Raw genomic sequence first — 18,734 nt, 5'->3', positions numbered from 1 at the left:
CTCCTGGTTGACCAATCATGGCAGCTGGTGTTGGGTCTATGGGAGTGGATTACATAGCCCCTCCCTAAAAACAAGCATGACTTCATCAATCAAATGACCTACAGGATTACAAATATTTTGGGGCTCTTATTAAAATTCAATTTAACTTTGTTTCATTGCTCTGCCTTACAACCTACAATCCAGGTATACAATCACTGGCTATGAAAAATGTGTGAATTTATTCATCAGCCCTAAGTTACCTTGGCTTAGAGGCAATATCATATAGTGGCTGAGAGCCGAGAAACTATTCCTGTCTGTGTTTTGTCATCTGCATCTCTAGAAAACCCAGCAAATTCACTTATATTTCTCAGAGCCTCAACTTTCTCTCCTAAAATGGGAAGGAGTAAATAAGATTTTGCATGTTTGATGTTATGACCAGTGGCAGCAACACCAGAATAATTCACAGTAGAGGCTTATTCATATTAAAAAATTATGCTGGGCTTCCCTCATAACTCAGTTGGTAAAGAATCTGCCTGCTATGCAGGAGACCCCAGTTCAATATGCGGGTCGGGAAGATCCCCTGGAGAAGGGATAGGCTACCCACTCCAGTATTCTTGGGCTTCCCTTGTGGCTCAGCTGGTAAGGAATCTGCCTGCAATGTGGGAGACCTGGGTTTGATCCCTGGGTTGGGAAGATTCCCTGGAGAAGGGAAAGGCTACCCACTCCAGTATTCTGGTCTGGAGAATTCCATGGACTGTATGGTCCATGGGGTCTCAAAGAGTCCAACACGACTGAGTGACATTCACTTTCACTTTCCCTGGTGGCTCAGTGGTAAAGAATTCGATGGCCAATGCAGAAGACATGGGTTCGATCCCTGATCTGGGAAGATCCCTCATGCCTTGGACCAACTAAACCCGAGGGCCACAACTACTGAGCCTGTGCTCTAGAGCCCAGGAGTCGCAACTGCTGAAGCCCTTGAGCCCATGCTCCACAAGAGAAGCCACCACAATGAGAAGCCCATACAGCACAACTACAGAGTGGCCCCCGCTTGCCACAGTTAGAAAAAAAAGCCCACCCAATAACAAAGGCCCAGCACAGCCAAAAATAAAGAAATAAAATTACTTTTAAAAATTATGCTTCTTTGGGCATCTGTAGAAAGATGACTGGATGAAATACTAAAGAGAGATTACAGAGATAAATCCCTCAGGGTGTCATTCAACAAGCACAGCTGAGTATCTTCCCTGTGTCAGGCACAGAGGAACCGGGACCACTGGCTGAGCTCAGCGCCTGCTCCCCGGGGAAGAGAAAGGAAGGCATGTCAAGACAAGGAAAAAGCATGGGTCAAGACTTAGGGGCAGTGTGGAAAGAGGTCCAGACCAGATCTGAAGGACACAGGAAAATGAGCCAGGCTGGATTTAGGGAGGGAGGGCAGAAAGCACGGAGAGAAAAGAGGACAAAGCATTCCAGGCTGTTAAGGGAAGAGCAAGTGCAAAGGCCCTTGGGGCAAGAAGGACTAATTCCAGGGTCAGAAGGATCACAGAGTCCCGAGCAGGACAAAGGGCAATGGAGTTGCAGTTCGTTCATTTTAACTTCATATCTTCTGAATTACGTAAATATTTTATGGAAGCGTGTATCATTCTTACAATTTTTTAAAAGTTTAAAAATATACACACAAAAGTAAAACACTTTATAAAGCCCCAAGAAGTAAAGATATTATAGCATTTTCTCTACTCTTTTCCTCTCAAGAATTCGACAAGATGTTAAAATTCATTCACATTTGCTTCAAGGAAAAAAACCCTTTGTTTAAATATACCAAGCAAAGGATCCTCTCCTGTCTGGTTTGCTGAAAGGGCCTCCCCATCCTTCCCCACCTCTTGGTGCATTAGACACAGAAACGATCATTGCACCTAATTTAAATGATGCTCTTTCTAACCATCATGAAGCCGCTGGTCCTCAAACACATTTCTCAGTGACAGGCTGAGCTTGGAGGAAAGACCCGCAAGAAAGGTTTGGGGAAAAGCTCTTCACTGTTCCAAGTGTGTGCAGTTGGAATGCAGTTTGGGGAGCTCCCTGACCCTGGCCCTCATCCCTGTGCTGAGCGCAGTGGACCAGCAGGAGGAAAGAACTTGGTATTGGGACTGCCCTGCAAAGTGGCACCTGAGTTTCCTCTGCAATCTGTCGCTAGGGATAGAATCTGTTTTTTTGGTTTCCTCTCAGCCTAGGGCTGGGCCAATTCACTTTGATGTAAAGGAGGTGCATGCGGGTTACCTGAGTGGAAGTAGATAACTGAGGGCAGGGATGTGCTGCCTGGGAGGAGGGCTCAGGCCGCCCCTTCTGGTCCATGCAGGGAGAGTCCCAGAGAGGCCTGTCTGCACCTTGCAGTTTCTGCCTGTAGGAAGGCCAGCTTTATTATGGGTTTGTTCCCTTCACTGTTTAGATCCCCTGCCCCGGTCCCCACCCAGCTCAGGACCTTTCATTTCATGTCAGGTCTAGAGGGGCCATTCATTGGCTTCCGGCTGAGTGTTAGCGCTATGTGATACAGAAGGGTTTCTGCCCTCCTGAGGGACAGAGACCAGTGGTCAGATGGTCCCAGTCCTGGGAGAGAGGCACCCCACTCAGCCTCTCCGTTCAAAGACCTTTTATTTGTTTGTTTCTCATGGAGAACCCAGCTGCTGCAAAGCCTTCATCTGAAAGGTGAGAAACCTGAGGCCGGAAGGGCAATTCTACCCATCAAAGAAACCCCTGCAAAATTATGACCCATTTCCAGCCAGACCCTCAGTGGTGCCTCATAACCTAATGGTAAGAGCTCCACTTTGGAGTCGAGATTTACCTTTCATCGTGCTGATCACAATGCAGTCTTGTACAACCCACTCAGGCTCTCCAAGCCTTAGTTTCTTCATCTGTGAAATAGGGAGAATAATTTTTACTGCATAGGGTTGTTGATTCAAATGCACAGCTCGCCCTCAATTATTTTAGTGTTCACCTATTTCTCCTCAATTTCCCCCTTCCCTTAGACTGTGAGTCCCCTAAGGGCAAGGACTCTGTCTGCCTTGCTCACAGACGTGTCCTCAGTAACTACAATTGCCTAGGGCAGGCTACAATTGCCTAGTGTAGGGTAGGCAATGAGGAAGTATTAGTGTTGATAATAATAAAGGCCCTCAGCACAGGGCTTGGCACAGACAGTCATCATTATCAACACAGGGAGTTTGTTATTTATGGTGGGAAGCAGGTTTTGTTTCAACAGTATCAAATGACCAGAAACTGAGGGAACAAAACAGTTCTCTGGAGAGAGCCTGCTGTCAGGTGGCTCTTCTGGGGCCAAGACCCCAGGACACCATCCTGCCCCCTACTCCCTAGGAAGGTCTCAGTGCCACCTTGCTCCAAGGCCTCTCCCTGTTTCCTCTCCCTCAAGGAAACTGTCCCCCAGGGGCAGCACTCCTTCCCTGAGGCTTCAGAATTTCTGTCTTTTGCTCTAGAAGAGAGTAGAAGTGAAGGCTCAGTTCAAATCTGCAAGGGGAGGATTGCTAGGTTAAAAATACTGGATGAACAATTAAATAAGAATTTTGGGTGAACAATGAAATCATTTTTTAGTAAGAGTGTCCCACAGATTGCATGGGACCAAGTTATCCTTTAAAAAAGTATTCACTGTTTATCTGCAATTCAATTTTAACTGAGGGTCCTGTGTTATAATTTGCAAAATCTGGCAGCCCAACAAAGTGATGGAGCTGGGATATTAACCCAGGCTTGCCTGGGCTTGTGGACTGCTTTCTCCTCTCTTGCAAAATCCCCACTGGTGTGGTTATGAGAGTTTAAAGGGAGCGGCTGAATGAAATAGGTTTTTAAGCCCTAGGCTGCTACATAAATGCTAGCAAAGGCAGAAATTTCGTTTGCCTTGATCCTCATCTGCACCCAGTGCCTAGAACTGTGTCTGATACACAGTTGGATAGCCATAACTACTTGTTTTAGTGAAAAATCACTGATACGACTTTCCTAAATAGGAGATATTTGGGAGATATTCCCAAAAAAGGAGATATAAAACCATTTCAAGGTCTCAAATCTTGGTACCACACCCCAAATATATCCTGCTGGTCCCTGAGGCTTGTCAGAAGGTACCCAGGAAGGGGCCCAGGTGAGACTGCACCTGATAGAGCCCTGCGCACAGATGTCTCAGTCAGTGCAAGCGCTATGCACATCCGTTAGTCCAGCCCCACCTGGGGGTGAGGTGTGCGCATGCGCAGTCCGGCCCCCCCACTTCGGCAGAGGAGCTCTGTCCTTCCAGACCCCACCCTGGAAGTGCATTGTGGGTACAGAGAAGGGTGATCTCAGGCCAGGTGGAGCTCCTGTTGTTGGACGCTTCTGTTGCAGCGGCTCCTTATGGCCTTTACGCCCAGGGGCCCTGAGGCCTCGTTTTTCGAGGTTTTGGACCGGCACAGGGCTTCTCTCCTGGCCGCTTTGAGGAGAGGCGGCGAGGAGCCCGCGGGCGGGGGGATGCGCTTGGCTTCCAGGTATACGGGCTCTTTCTGGGGCACAGACGGCTGGGAGTTAGGGAGCAAGAAGGTTCTGCCCAGCCAGGCTTGAGGTGCTCTGTGGAGAAATGCTGGGCCCCCTTCCCGTCTCCCCAATCTGGAGAGCAAGGCTGCCTCAGAATGTTGAGGCCACAGAGGCCTGTTTGGCCCACCAGCCCTGAACCCCAAGAAAGGCCCTTGTTTAGTGCCCCCTATTTCTTCTGTTAATTTATTCTCAATTCAAAAAGCCAGGTGCCAGCCACACTTACACCCCACCCCCACAGTAACCCCTCCCACCCCGTGTCTTCTAGAATGTTCCAGGAGCATCCCCACAGCTGGGGTCACAGGTTTCCTGAGATCTGGACAGTTTGAGGAGTTTAAGGCACAGTTTGGCTTGGTGTTTATTTTTTTTAAGTTGTGGAAATTTAGAAGTTTTCAAGCATTTTTTTTTTACGAAAAGGTGGGGGGAAATCAGTGTTGTAAGTTCTTAATAAGTGTGTTTTATCAAAATGAATGAGGCAGTCAACACATTTTAAGTGGTTTATAGTAAGACAATGGGATTTATGGACCTGAAAGGGAAGAAAACACACATTTCTTTAAATCAGTTAAAGCAGTTAGAGTTTAGCTGAGTGTGGTGCTGATAAAATCAATTACAGAGGTTCTCCAGCTGCCCAACCTGGAGTTAACTGCAGGAAATATGTTTACATTATTCACCACTTTCACTTAAAATGCTCTGTTGTTCCGCTTACTTGATCTGCTTTTCTAGTTTATCAGCAAGGTTTTTCACTTAAACAAATTACTGTCATTTAAGCCCAAACCAACTACCAAAAAAACCTTCAAACAAATTTACAAAATGTTTTAGTTTAAGGGAGTACTAGAAGAGGGTAAAAGAAGGGGGTGGCAGTCCCTGTTTAGGTTTCAGATGTAAATCTGATTGTTTTAAAGTTGGTCATAATATTACTGCAGCTTTTTTTCCAAACTAGAAAAATGAATAAGATACTTGAATCAGTTTTTGCTCCCCAAATTAGAAAATATTGAATGTTTTAAAAGTTATTTTCTGATACATGCATTTTCAATGAAAGCTGTGAAGTTTCTATGGAAATTAGAACACTACATTTTGTGCATTTTCTAGATTTAATATGATTTTCCTTCCTAGGCAATATTTTTATGGTGTTTATAACAGAATAACATTTTTTGAAGCTGATGGCTTGTGAAATTAAGAGTCAGCTGACAGAAAACTGGGCTAAGTCTTAATAATTTTCTGTGGTGTAGTAGTTGCCAAGCCCTTTTATGGTAATGATTAAACTTTTTTCTTTTTGTATCACTAAAATTCAAAAGGGCTGATTTATGACATGACATCAATTAGGGTAACACACTACAGTAAGAACTGTTTTTTGGAAATATTTTCACATTGCATTTGGGGAAATAAATTCAAAGCCAGTATTACATCAGTTAAAAGATTTATCAGTAGTATTTCAAGGCAATGAGTGTGTATTTAAAGTAGGTTGATCTGAAGATCAATGTATTTATATCAATACATTGTATCAATACATTTATATTAATGTATTTATAAATTGGTCATTAAAAGGGAGATATTACTTAAGTTGGTAATTGTTTGAGAAGTAAAATTACAAGCAAATGAAATTTCTTTGAAATTCACCACTACCAATACAATTGTTGTAATGTATTACTCATGTTAAAAGTTAATGTATTACTCATGTGGGAGAGAGTATTATTGACATGTATCATCTAGTCTTAAAAAACAACCAGTGAAACAAAAAATTAATATTCTGGAGAAATGTTACCTATTGTAAAGGTCTAATTTAAAATTAAGATTGAATCATTGTGTGTTTATTGTTTCAGTTCTGAGGTTCTTTCATCTATAGAAAAAATTATCCAAGACATAGTCACAAGCTTGGCAAGAAATGAAGCGCCTGCATTCACAATAGACAACAGATCAAGCTGGGAAAATATAAAGTGGGCGTTTTGCATTTTTAAATTTTTAAGTGCATTATCTAAGTCATTATTAGAATTTATGTGAGTTAGCGTTCTAGTTGGATTTAATTCTATTTGTTGCCTTTACCCTGCCAAAAAGGATTTAAGGAAGTTTATAAAATACATACCATACAGGCAGGTTATATAAACTAGAAGTAGGTGTTAAAGATAAGGCAAAGGGAAAACAATGCTAGGAACAAAAAAATGGAGCACCAAAAGAAGTTAGAATTCAAAATGCATATGATAAAGTCTTACAGTCCTGCTAAAAATAGGCGCCAGCCTTGGATCTAAGCTTTCTAGCACTCAAAGGGGAGAATATCACCATCAGAATTCTTATCTGTACTGCAGAGGCAAACCACTTGCTCAGGGGAGCTATAACCAGCCCTGATATTGAGACCAAAATAAATGTATCCTGAGCACAGAACACATTGCAATGGCTCATTCTCTTAGCAGATTTCCTGTGGAGTCATGTCCCCAAGAGGGGAAAATCAGCAAACAGCTTTATCAGAATCTTGGAATCTAGTTACATAGTTGGATTCTTTCAGGTCCTCAACCTGTAGACCCTTTTCACTAAACAATGAAAAACACTGCAAAATTAGTCCTCAGTAAGAGTTACAGGAAAAGAATGAAAGAAATCTTAAGGCTCTTAGTCATTCATTATTCTTTTATGATCAATATAATTAGTGAAACTGTAAACTTTTGAATCATATTTTGCAAGGTGGATTTCACCAAACCTAGAAGCAGCTGTTACCTGGCCTGTTTGCCTGGTGCCTTCTGCCATCTTTAGGGCAGGCTTGGCAGTTCAATTTAACAACCTAGTATAAACTTATTTCATTACTGTAACTTTCGGGGTAAATTAAATGAAATATTTCAAAACTTATTATTAAATTGAATAAAAGTATTAAATCAATAAGCAAAATGCTAATAAAATTGTGAAATAATTTATAATAGTCACGTACCCTGTCTTCCCAGGAAAGAAATACACACACATGCACACACACTATAATCAAAGGTGTTTAATTCATGTATTTTAAACACTCTTTTAGTGCCTCTGTATGTTGCCAAGATAATTACCTAATTACCACTTGGAATTCTCTAAGCTTATAAACGAGGTTATCCTAAAACTTCAGTGCTTACATTGGGAAGAAATGTGGATTTAAATGATGTTCAGAAGAGGAAATTAATCATATGTTGTTTGGTGTTCAGAAGTTAACTCTTTTTTTATTCTATTCCCTTGCTTTAAACAAAATGACAGGTTTGAAGATTCTGTGGGTCTTCACATGGTATCTCATTGTACCACAAGAAAAATCAAAAGTGATTCACCAAAATCAGTTAAAAATTTTGGTAAATTCATCTTTCTTAGCTTTTAGTGGTAAAATAAATAATTTTGATTACTCTCTGGGTTATAGTTGTTCTGAGCTAAATAATTTTTACTTGTTCATTAATAGGCCATCCTGTACTTGAAATAAATTTGTAGAATTCTGCATTGTCAATAACTGTGGAAGTAAAGTATTATTCCAAAATGAATGTTCAAGTATATGATTCAGTGGGAAAATATTCTTTCAATTTTGCTGTACATAGAACACTTAATTTTATCTAACTTGTAGACAGTTATCATTCTGTACTTAACACTTCTCTTTTGAAAAGATAATTTTTATAATGTTGTGCAAAGTAACTAGAGAGAGTTAATCCTTGATCACAGAATGTTTTGATTTTTGTAAGTGATAAGTAACTCACTTATTGCATCTTATTTTCCAGCACTAATTCTTAAAATATTTTCCATGATTTATAAATTAGTACAGAGCAATACTTATGCAACCAAAAGGTAAGTACATTGTTCTAATAAATTATTCTTTGAAATGCGTTGTGAGGTTAAGTGGGACTGACTTTCATTATATGTGTGGGATTGACTTTCATTATATGTTTTGAAAAGTTACATAAAACTAGTCTGTGGGTGATAAATTGTTTACATCCACTCAAAGCTTTTTTCAGTTCATATTCCAATATTTATCATATTCAGAGAAAATATGATTAATTAAAAAATATATTTTTAATATTTTCACAGAGACATTTATTACACTGACAGCCAACTCTTTGGTAACCAGACTGTTGTGGACAATATTATTAATGATATTTCCTGTATGCTAAAAGTGCCAAGGAGGAGTCTGCATATTGTAAGTAGCATTTAATAAAAGATACTTTAAAACAAAAAGTATGAAAATTATAGTAGAAGAATAAATGTAATCTGTGCCTTCTTTTCATATTTTTGATATTATATTTTTCTCACTATGAATTTGAATAATCTAGTCTCAGTGTATCCCCTTGGCTAAAGGAAGCAAAACTGATGAATTGTCAAATACTTTTCATTCCTAAACACTTACGTATTTTCTCCTTTATTTCTTAAATTTCAGTCTGATCCAAAACCCCTATATAATTTAGCAGGTGAACATGAGAAGGGACTTAGAAGCATAAAATGCACTGGGGAAAAAGGTTTCATGTATGACTATTACTTTTTTCAGCTGTCTACATCAAAAGGTTTAATTGCTGGCGATTTAAAGTACCTGGAGGAAGACGGCACCAAGGTGAACTGCACGCGTGCAACAGTAAGCATCATAATGTGTTCATGTGCTTCCATGCCATATCAAACTCATTTGTGTTTGAAACGCACTTTATTGACTGGCTTTGTTATGTAGTTCAGAGCTTAAGACTTTAAAATAAAATGAAAGGATGAATAGGTATATGCTTTAGGGGTTGTATATTACCCAGTTTCCAAATATGCCAGTTGTCAGATGTCATATTGAAATAAACAAACATACACATTCCTTTTTTAAATGCACTGTTTTTTGTTTTCAGGTAGAGTGTGACTTGACCATTTTAGCATGGCTATTTATGTGATGTTCATAAAATTTTCTGGTTCTGAAATTTGTAAGTTTGAGACTAAAGTGTTTGCTAGGCTTTAGTACATAGAAAGTCACAGAACTAGCACAGAAGTTTGGAAATGGTTAACTCACCATTTTGGAAAGAGGAGAATGACACCTATGAGAAGGAAGTCTTTCCTTCATCAGTTTCTGCTTTTTAAGTCACATATCTATAAAGTTTCCAAGAAATTTTCACCTCCTGGGAAGTAGTTTGGGTCGTGTGTCTGTTTTCTTATTGAAAAGTAAATCTGTATCCTACTGTTTTCTTACTGAAGCATAGACTTCTGATGACAGTGTATTTTTAAAAATGAAAATTAAAAAAATATAGGGCTTCCCCAGTGGCTTAGTGGTAAAGAATCCACCTGCAATACAGGAGACTCAGAGACACGGGTTCAATCCCCGGCTTGGGAAGATCCCCTGGAGGAGGAAATGGCAACCTACTCCAATATTCTTGCCTGGGAAATCCCATGGACAGAGGAGCCTGGCGGGCTACAGTCCACAGGGGTTGCAACTGATGCAACTAAACAACAACAAAAAGTGTTCTTGATAAATTTTTAAATGTTATTGTGTTTGTTTGCTTAGTCGCTTAGTCATGTCTGACTCTTCGCGACCCCATGGACTGTAGCCCACCAGACTCTTCTGTCCATGGCGATTCTCCAGACAAGAATGCTGAAGTGGATTGCCATGCCCTCCTCCAAGAAATCTTCCCAACCCAGGGATCGAACCCAGGTCTCCCACATTGCAAGTGGATTCTTTACCATCTGAGCCACCAGAGAAGCCCAAATATTGTTATACTTGCTGTTTATTTAAAATAAAAACTGTCTCCTCTTGTTAACTTAGGCTGTTGCTGTGCCATCTAATATTCAAGGAATTCAGAGTATCCTTTGAGTGAGAAAGCTATTTAAATTTACAGAATGTTCATTCATTTTTACTTTAATAAATCAAGCCTTCATAATGTGTAACCAGTAAGCCATACCCTGTATTGGTCAAGATGAACACATCATGCTCCCTTTTCTAGGATATTTTTAGGAGCTCACTACCTAGTAAGAAAGATATGTAAATACGGTGTGTGAATAGGTGGCGCTAGTGGTAAAGAATCTGACTGCCAATGCAGGAGAGGCAAGAGAAGCAGGTTCGATCCCTGGCTTGGGAAGATGCCCTGGAAGAGAATAGGTATCTGAAGTATGAAGGTAAAAACAAAAATTCTGTATCTGTAGCTACTTTTGAATTGATCGATATGGCATTGTTACTTATAATTAGTGGTTCAGTTGAAACACACATGCCTTAAATTTATCAGCCTTAACTTCACAGATTTAATTACAGATGCGAAATTTCTACTAATTGTAGAAAAAGATGCAACATTTCAGCGCCTCCTGGATGACAACTTTTGCAACAAAATGTCTCCATGCATCATGGTTACGGTATATTATCTGCTTTTACCTCAATTACCAGACTAATGTACTACTTTGGTGATCAGTAAGAGGGGTTTATGGCTTCCCAGATGGCTCAGTGGTAAAGAGTCTGCCTGCCAGTGCTGGAGACATGGGTTCTATCCCTGGGTCAGGAAGATCCCTTGGAGTAGGAAATGGCAACCTGTTCTAGTATTCTTGCCTGAGAAATCCCAAGGACAGAGGAGCCTGGCGGGCTACAGTCCAAAGAATTGCAGGGTCAGACACAACTGAAGCACATATACACACAAGAGTGGCTTATAACTTCATCTATGAGTTTGAACAGCATTCTCTTGTCACTGTGAAGCATCCTTTGGGATTATAGAACAAGAATTTCCAAGGTGTTTATTTAACCATCCTCAAATCTGACTGAAATCAAGGTGATGGTCCCGATTCTTAAACACCAGAGATTTTCTAATAAAAATGTAAGTTTACACAGGCTCTCAGTATCACCCTCAACACCATTCCCACAGGGGCTACTTGTCTTGACTATAATATGGTAACATGGGAACTTTGACAGGGTTGAATGAACAAGAGCCACTCCTTGTTCTTCCTCACACAGTTAGTATGCTGTTGAAAGAACAGCAAAGAACACAGAAGCGTATGTTGAGGTAATACACAGGGAACTACAGGCAATAATTAGCAAAGGGTAATGCAGGAGGTGTTCATAGAACTGGGGAGACCAGTGACATCCGCTGGCCTGGGGAAGAAGGAGGTGGCAGTACAGGAAGCCAGGGGTGTGGGTCAGTGAGATGATGGGAGAGCAACAGACACATCAGGTTCCCCCTCCTGTACCAGCCTTCCTCCACTCTTACAGATCTGCATAAAGACCTAGTTCTCTGAAGAAAAAAAAAAAAGCTCATCTACTTACAGTTCTCTTGGCTTATTAATAGTAAGTATGATGTTTGTGAGGTATGTTTGTGGAAGCAGTAGGAGAGCTGACCTGCCAAGGGAGCAGGATGTTGGGCAGCTGTTGGCATCTTGGAAGGCCTGGCCACCCCCAGGAGGCATCCTGATTTAGTGCAAAAATATCAAGTGTTAACAAAAGTGAGGAGGATTGGTGAGAAAGGAAATGACAAGGATTCGTGTGGTAGCATCATTAGTTAGATGGATAGGGAGATAACTGGATTCAGGAAGCCTGTCTGGAGGCTCTCAGGTGGCAGGTTGCCAGGGAAATGGTTAAAGAGAAAGGACTTAAGCAAAGGACATTTCCAAGGCAAGTTTAAAAGGACGTGATGACCATGGGGTGAGAGGAATGAGTCAAAATGACTCTAGTGTGTGGAGCTTTACCACGATGTCCCCGTGGATGCTATAGAACAAGTGGCAGGGAGGCTTGGTTCTTCATAGAAAAAAGATGTTGAATGTAGTCTTAGAAATAAAAATTTGAGATGCTAACAGGAGATCCTAGTGGCATGTGCCCAGTTTGAAGAGAGGGGAGAACAGTTGTGACAGAAAATGTACACTGAGACCTCACCAGTAACAAAGGCCATACCTGAACCCCTGAAGTGATCGCTCAATGGCGTTGTCCTGTGGTTCACTTTTGGTGGAGTCCTCCTGCTCTTCCACACCTTCCTGGTGAGAGTGCATGCTTGCTGGACCGATCAGAAGACAAGCTGTTACAGACAAACCAGCAGTGGCCCAGGCCTCCGTTTCAGCCCTTGGAGTTTGAATCACAGCTGGTACTAGTGCACTGGAGATGCACATAAAGCTCAGCTCTTGGTCACATTTCTCTTTTTACCTTGTCTTTCCTCTTGAATGCTGCCTTCTAGTCTTTGTCTACCTACATGTTGGTGCTGTCATGGCAGCCGTTGATAATTGCTGTTGTTACTATGGTGAAACACCCACTAGTAGCTGGCCTGTAGTAGCTGCCCCTGCAGAGGGGAGCTTAGAGTCGAGGGCTGGGCTAGGAAGGAATATTTGGTACTGTCTGACTCCTCTACCACGTATATGGGTTATCTCTCCCAAAGGAAACAATTAAAATACACTACCATTCACTATGTATTCGTGATACACCAGGAACTCTGCTAGGCACTTTACGTAATAAGGGTTCACATTTACTGCTGTTTTCTACTTTGTTCAGTCACTCAGTTGTGTCTAACTCTTTCGGATCCCATGAACTGCAGCACACCAGCTCCCTCTCCTTCACCATCTCTTGGAGCTTATTCAAACTCATGTCCGTTGAGTCAGTGAAGCCATCCAACCATCTTATCCTCTGTTGCCCCCTTCTCTTCATGCCCTCATATCAACTTGTAAAGTCTCTCCAGCCTTATGAGATAGGTATTATTATCATCCCCATTTTAACAATAGAACACTGGGACTCAGGAAGGTATTTTACCACAATCTCAAGGCTGGTCAAAACTAGGACTTGGAGAGGGACTCCCCTGGTGGTCCAGTGGTTAAGAATCTGCAATGCAGGGGATGTGGGTTCAATCCCAGGTCGTGGAACTAAGATCCCACACTCCACAGGGCAACAAAGCCTAAGTGCCACAACAAAAGATCCTGTGTGCTGCAACTAAGACCAGACATAGCCAAATAAGTAAATTAAATAAATACATATTAAAAAAAAAAAAAACTTGAGCCACCAGGGAAGCCATAGTACTGGGATTAAGATAGTTCAACTCCACATTGCTACAGTGCCATAACTCTGTGTGGTAGGCATATTTAGCCCAGTTTTATAAATAAAGCCACAGCCTAAAGAGACTAGGAAACCCACTAGTGATTGGTGGAGAGGGAATTCAGACGCAGGGCTATCCCATCAAAAGCCCGTTCTCACCTCTACTTGCTTCCTCCCTGTTCCACATTTCATTTGGTTTCCTGTTCTCTCTTTTAACAGTATTGTAATGCTCTTCAAATTATTTTTCTACATAATTATTGTTTTAATCATGTCATAATACTATTCTACTGTTTGGTTTTATTAAATCCTGAGTTTAAACCAGATACTTTTAAATGCTTTATAATTATTAAATAACTTAGTTCCTGTAATAATAGCAGAAGGTGTTATTACAAAGCCCCAGACCTCAGAGAGTTTTCATGACTGTTAAGATCCATGCTGCTAAGAAGTGGCAGAGCCAGGCGCCTCTGCAGGCAGTCGGCTCTGAAGCCGATGCATGTCACCACTGTGCGATGCTGCCTATTGTTAGATCTTTTGGATATTTACTGTGGTTTCTGTCCTTTTAAGTAACACTGCAGTGGACATCTTTATGTATGTCACATTTTTTATTATTTTTGTTTCTGCTAAAATATTTTCCTAGGCCTGGGATAATTAAGTCAAAGTTATGAAGATATTTATGTCAATAATAAAATAAGGATACAGTGTCATCAGTTTCATTCTACTGAAATTAAAATGCATGATTTCAATCCTTGCTTTTAGGGAAAGGGGGTACCTGATGTGAACACAAGACTTCTAATCAAGAAGTTGTGGGATACATTTCACATTCCTGTTTTCACTCTGGTAGATGCTGATCCACATGGTAATTTATTGTTAGACTATTTGAAATAGTCATAATCAAATCATATTTATAGCTTGTGTTTTTCTGCTCATAGAACACTTTCATAAAATACTTTAAAAGAATATGATTATTAGATTTAAATGAATGACTAATCATTTGGGATATTTATTGTTTTTTACTGTATTAAACTGAACCATAAATTTTCCACTGGTATTGTTCACAAAAATAAAAACTGCAGATGTTAGATATAATTATCTAACTATAATATGCAAGGAGACAAATTTCAAAGTTAACTTTCTTTTAACAGGCATAGAGATAATGTGTATCTATAAGTATGGATCTATGGTAAGTATAGAAAAATATTTTTCCTTTTCCACTATTGAGATAGTTTATATTATTCACTGGAGTGATTTCTGCATTTACTTATCAGCCCCTAGTAAGCTGAGGGCCCCCAAAAGGTACCAGGGAAGCTACTGTCCTAGTCTAGGGCCGCTCTGTTTCGGAGTCTGTGATTCCAGCTTCCAGCATAACCAGTGTGACTCCAGATGACAGAGTGGGATTACCTTCGGGCAAGAGGCCTTAATTATCCTCCACTCTCCTGGCCTGCTGAAGTAATGGCAAGCCCTCCGCATAGCAACACTGATTACCAATTATACCCTGAAAAGCATATATAGTCTTGAATTCTGACTTTTCCAATTCCAACCATCAGGAGAAATAAAAAGACCACCAAACTTTACCACTAGGGACGGCAACTGCTACACATCAGTGGTTCTCAAAACGTGGTCCTGGGAAGCTGTTAGAAATGCAATTCTCAGTCCCCATGCAGACCTCCTGAGTCTGGAATTCTAAGGGTGGGCCCTCCAAGTGATCCTGACTCATGGTGAAGTTTGGGAATCACTGGTATACACTTTGTGTGTCCCTGGAAGAGTCGGACACGACTGAGCGACTTCACTTTTCACTTTTATGCATTGGAGAAGGAAATGGCAACCCACTCCAGTGTTCTTGCCTGGAGAACCCCAGGGACGGCGGAGCCTGGTGGGCAGTGACTTAGCAGTAGCAGATGTATATGTTTATAGCAGAAGAAAAGGATGGTGGAGCAAGGGATTAAGGTGTGGAATCACAAACGACAATAAATTTGGGTCAGAGAGGGTCATTTGTACTTTCACGTTATAGAAAATCAACACAGAAATAGTATAGAGCAGTTTTAAAACCTCCACTGAAAGTCCAGTTTAACTAAGCTCTTGGTGATTTTCTTACTTCTGTGGCCTCTGGGAGTGTGAAGTCTTCAGTAAGAGTCCTTAATAAGTTGAAAAAAAATTGCTGCAAAAACAAGTATGCTAGTTCTCTGCAAAAGGTTTAGCTAATATACTTCTGCTCTTTATTTTAGGCTATGTCTTTCGAAGCCCATAATCTCACAGTTCCAGCTATTAGATGGCTTGGTCTCCTCCCTTCTGATATCAAAAGGTTAGACAGTTAGCAGAATGAGGGTATTTAAAATGATGACTCACTGTAACATGTAGCACTCAGCCTGAAGAGTCACTACCAGGAGAAGTGCTTACTGTTTTTTACTTATGTTGTTCATGATAACTCAGAATTATATCATTATAAATTTATCGATGTTTCTGTTTCAACTACTAAAACACTTAAATATATTTGGTTAATTGAGCCTTTAGAAGACATTTTTTTGTTTTACCCTTATGGTTAAAGTCTTTAATAATTTCTTTATACTTAGAAAGTATTAAGACATTGAATCTAAATAGTAATCATTGACAACACCATTTGCCATCTGAATTGATTTTATCATAGGTTCTTAATTTCATTTAAAAATCTCATTTTAAGATTACTTAAAGTTGGGGGATCCACATTTTGTCAGTTTTAAGATATATGTGTTCGTTATAGAAAAAATATCATTAAGTAACAATATAAAAGTCACCTATAGATAAACAGTTCTGCCCTTGTAGATTATTTGCTGTGCGTTGCCATAATTTCTTCCAAAAGAATTTGGAAGAGCTTGATTTTGAAATCTTTTCTCCCACAACACAATGTAATTGCACTTCCTTATCAATAAATATATCCCTATGATTTTATTTGAATGTCTTTTTCCACTTGGTTTCAATTCTGAGTGTGTCTATTTGGTCAGTCCCTTGTAATTGGACATTTGGATGGGTTCCAAATCTCTGTTTTGAAAGATAGTCCTCTGACTGACCCTCTTGTGACTGAATCTTTGCCTGTATCCTTAATTAGTCCCATAGGCTGAATTCCCGGAATTGCTGGGTCAAAGGGTATGCACATTTTTAAGGCTTCAGCTGCCCTCTGGATAGGTTAATTATTTTGTCTTCCCTGGAGAGTAAGAGCCCACCTGCCCCTCAGCATAAGACATTATCACTTTATTCATCTCTGCTAATGTGATATTTTAAGATATTTTATTGTTTTAATTGGCTAGTGAGAGGTGAGAGTGAAATTAAACATATTTGGATTTCTTCAAGCAGTGAGCAAACCTTGGTTAAAGGCGCTTATTTTCTAAAAATGGAATGATCGCTGCTTCTTACAAAATGAGGGCACAAGAGAAAACATTCAGGTTTTGACTTTTGAATGTTTATGCTGTAGTGAATCAAAGTTTTGTTTAGTGTATACATCATGGTCAAAATCCGTCGGGGGTGATCTATTTGTATGAAGATCATTTCTAATGCAAGTTTAGGACAGAGAATCTGATTAAGGCGGAAAACGAAGAAACTCTAGGTGTATCTCATAAATTCCACCAGTGCACTCAAAATAAATGTACTCTAAATAAATGTACAATCAAAGAAAAAACAGCATGATAGCTACACAAACATGGCTTCAAGGGAAATCCTCTAGGTCTCTCTTTCAATCAAATTGTCACCCTATCCAGGAGCTGCCAGTGGCAAATAGTCATTATTGTGGGGACATTGAGAAAGACTGTTTGAAACTAGAGCTCTGCTGGGAAATCCAGGATTTGTGACTTCAAAAAGCAATTCACAGCATAAATCCTGGACCTCTCACGTTGTATTTTTAAAACACATACCAAGATAAAATTACAATCCACTTTTTAAAAATTTGAAACAAGATAGATGTGTATACGTATGTCTGTGTGCACGCATGAGTGCATAAGTGAAAACTGATAGACTAACTTCCTTGGCCCAGAAAATTCCCCTTGAATTACAAAGAATTAAGGATTCAGTGGGACCTGAAATCCCACAGTGGATCTTGCTGCTGGCCACACACACGCTGGCACTCACCGCTCTAAGACTGCGGCGCTCTGGGGGCAGCCTTGGTGTTGAGACACATGGTGTTAGTGCTCCCGGCGTTTGTTTTATAACCCATGTCTATCTTCCTGTCATCGTCCTGTGAGCGTGGCATGAAAGAAAACAACTTGAAACAGACTTCCACTATGATCTTAAATACTTGCTAGTCAAAGACAAACCAGATTCCCTCAAACTCCACATTTAAAAGTGAACCTGTACTGATTTTTTCATCTGTTATTTCTGAGTCTTTTGAAATAGCACGATAAATAAAAATGAAATGTATGTGACCTTAAAGTTACAGGAGCACTTTGTTTTTACTGATTGTTTTTTCACCTATTTTTTCCCCCCAGATTAAATATACCCAAAGGTACTTTAATTCCACTGACAAAACGGGACCAGATGAAACTTGACAGCATCCTAAAGAGACCTTATATTACTTGCCAGCCATTTTGGAGAAAAGAAGTATGTTTCTTTTTAAAATGCAAATGTCATGTTTTATTGCTTTCTACTTTTAGCAGTGGCTGCTGCTGCTGCTAAGTTGCTTTAGTCGTGTCCAACTCTATTCGACCCCATAGATGGCAGCCCACCAGGCGTCCCCGTCCCTGGGATTCTCCAGGCAAGAACACTGGAGTGGCTATTTGCATCATATTTTGAAGCTATTCTTCTTGAATTTTTATATAACTAGCAACTGCTATGTGCATTGTTTGGCAGTAAATTGTTGCTGAAACATTGAATTGTGAATGCTAATAGGTAAGATTAGCTGGGTGGAGTTGACCTAATTTATTCTCATCATAGTTAAATACCCATTGTCTACGGTTCTGTTGTAGTTTGTGAGGAAAAAAAGGAGAGAAGGAAATTATAAAGATGCCAGACCATTCCTAACTACTGAAGGAATCCATACTAATATTTTTAGCTGTAGCAGCTCTAGAATATTCTGGCTGACCTAAAGTTTATTGCCCGTGGTTTTGGAGCCTAAAACAAATCTAGATTTACCAGTTTGAGTTGACAGAACTGTAGCAAAGACTCTAGTATGACTGTAGTTTACTTTTATTGACAGATGGAAATAATGGCAGACTCTAAAATGAAGGCAGAAATTCAAGCTTTGACCTTCCTATCATCAGACTATCTTTCCAGAGTGTACTTACCTAACAAATTAAAATTTGGTGGGTGGATATAA

The 18,734-nt window shown here is 40.2% G+C and overlaps 1 protein-coding gene and 1 long non-coding RNA gene across 3 annotated transcripts in view; one reads left to right on the top strand and one right to left on the bottom strand.

Moving 5' to 3' along the window:
* LOC132346941 (uncharacterized) overlaps positions 1 to 4,220 on the bottom strand; it is a 49,987-nt gene extending 45,767 nt beyond the window's left edge. The window contains exons 1-2 of one of the 2 annotated variants that reach the window (XR_009496968.1): positions 4,121 to 4,220; positions 2,810 to 2,879 (exon numbers count right to left, since the gene is read on the bottom strand). This is a non-coding gene — a long non-coding RNA (uncharacterized lncRNA). The remainder of the gene's footprint in view (positions 1 to 2,809; positions 2,880 to 4,120) is intronic. The other variant, XR_009496967.1, reaches the window with a different exon arrangement.
* A 133-nt stretch (positions 4,221 to 4,353) lies between these two features.
* Positions 4,354 to 18,734, top strand: SPO11 (SPO11 initiator of meiotic double stranded breaks). The gene is made up of 13 exons (NM_001193090.1): positions 4,354 to 4,484; positions 6,348 to 6,461; positions 7,735 to 7,823; positions 8,238 to 8,304; positions 8,545 to 8,653; positions 8,999 to 9,082; positions 10,238 to 10,274; positions 10,709 to 10,818; positions 14,216 to 14,315; positions 14,602 to 14,639; positions 15,682 to 15,758; positions 17,908 to 18,019; positions 18,615 to 18,734. Exons 1-13 carry the CDS (start codon positions 4,354 to 4,356, stop codon positions 18,732 to 18,734), a joined length of 1,188 nt encoding a protein of 395 aa, NP_001180019.1.

The sequence above is a fragment of the Bos taurus genome, chromosome 13 (genome assembly GCF_002263795.3).
Source record: "Bos taurus isolate L1 Dominette 01449 registration number 42190680 breed Hereford chromosome 13, ARS-UCD2.0, whole genome shotgun sequence".
Lineage (NCBI taxonomy): Eukaryota > Metazoa > Chordata > Mammalia > Artiodactyla > Bovidae > Bos > Bos taurus.
Note: the sequence above shows the minus strand (reverse complement) of the source record. Positions and strands in the feature narration are given on the sequence as shown.

What these genes read in the sequence shown, in the direction of transcription:
- SPO11 (NM_001193090.1), top strand. Translation starts at nt 4,354, where the DNA reads ATGGCCTTTACGCCCAGGGGCCCTGAGGCCTCGTTTTTCGAGGTTTTG. An exon ending in TCAAGCTGGGAAAATATAAA is followed by an intron (nt 6,462 to 7,734) that starts GTGGGCGTTTTG and finishes ACAAAATGACAG; the next exon opens with GTTTGAAGATTCTGTGGGTC. An exon ending in CTCCATGCATCATGGTTACG is followed by an intron (nt 10,819 to 14,215) that starts GTATATTATCTG and finishes CCTTGCTTTTAG; the next exon opens with GGAAAGGGGGTACCTGATGT.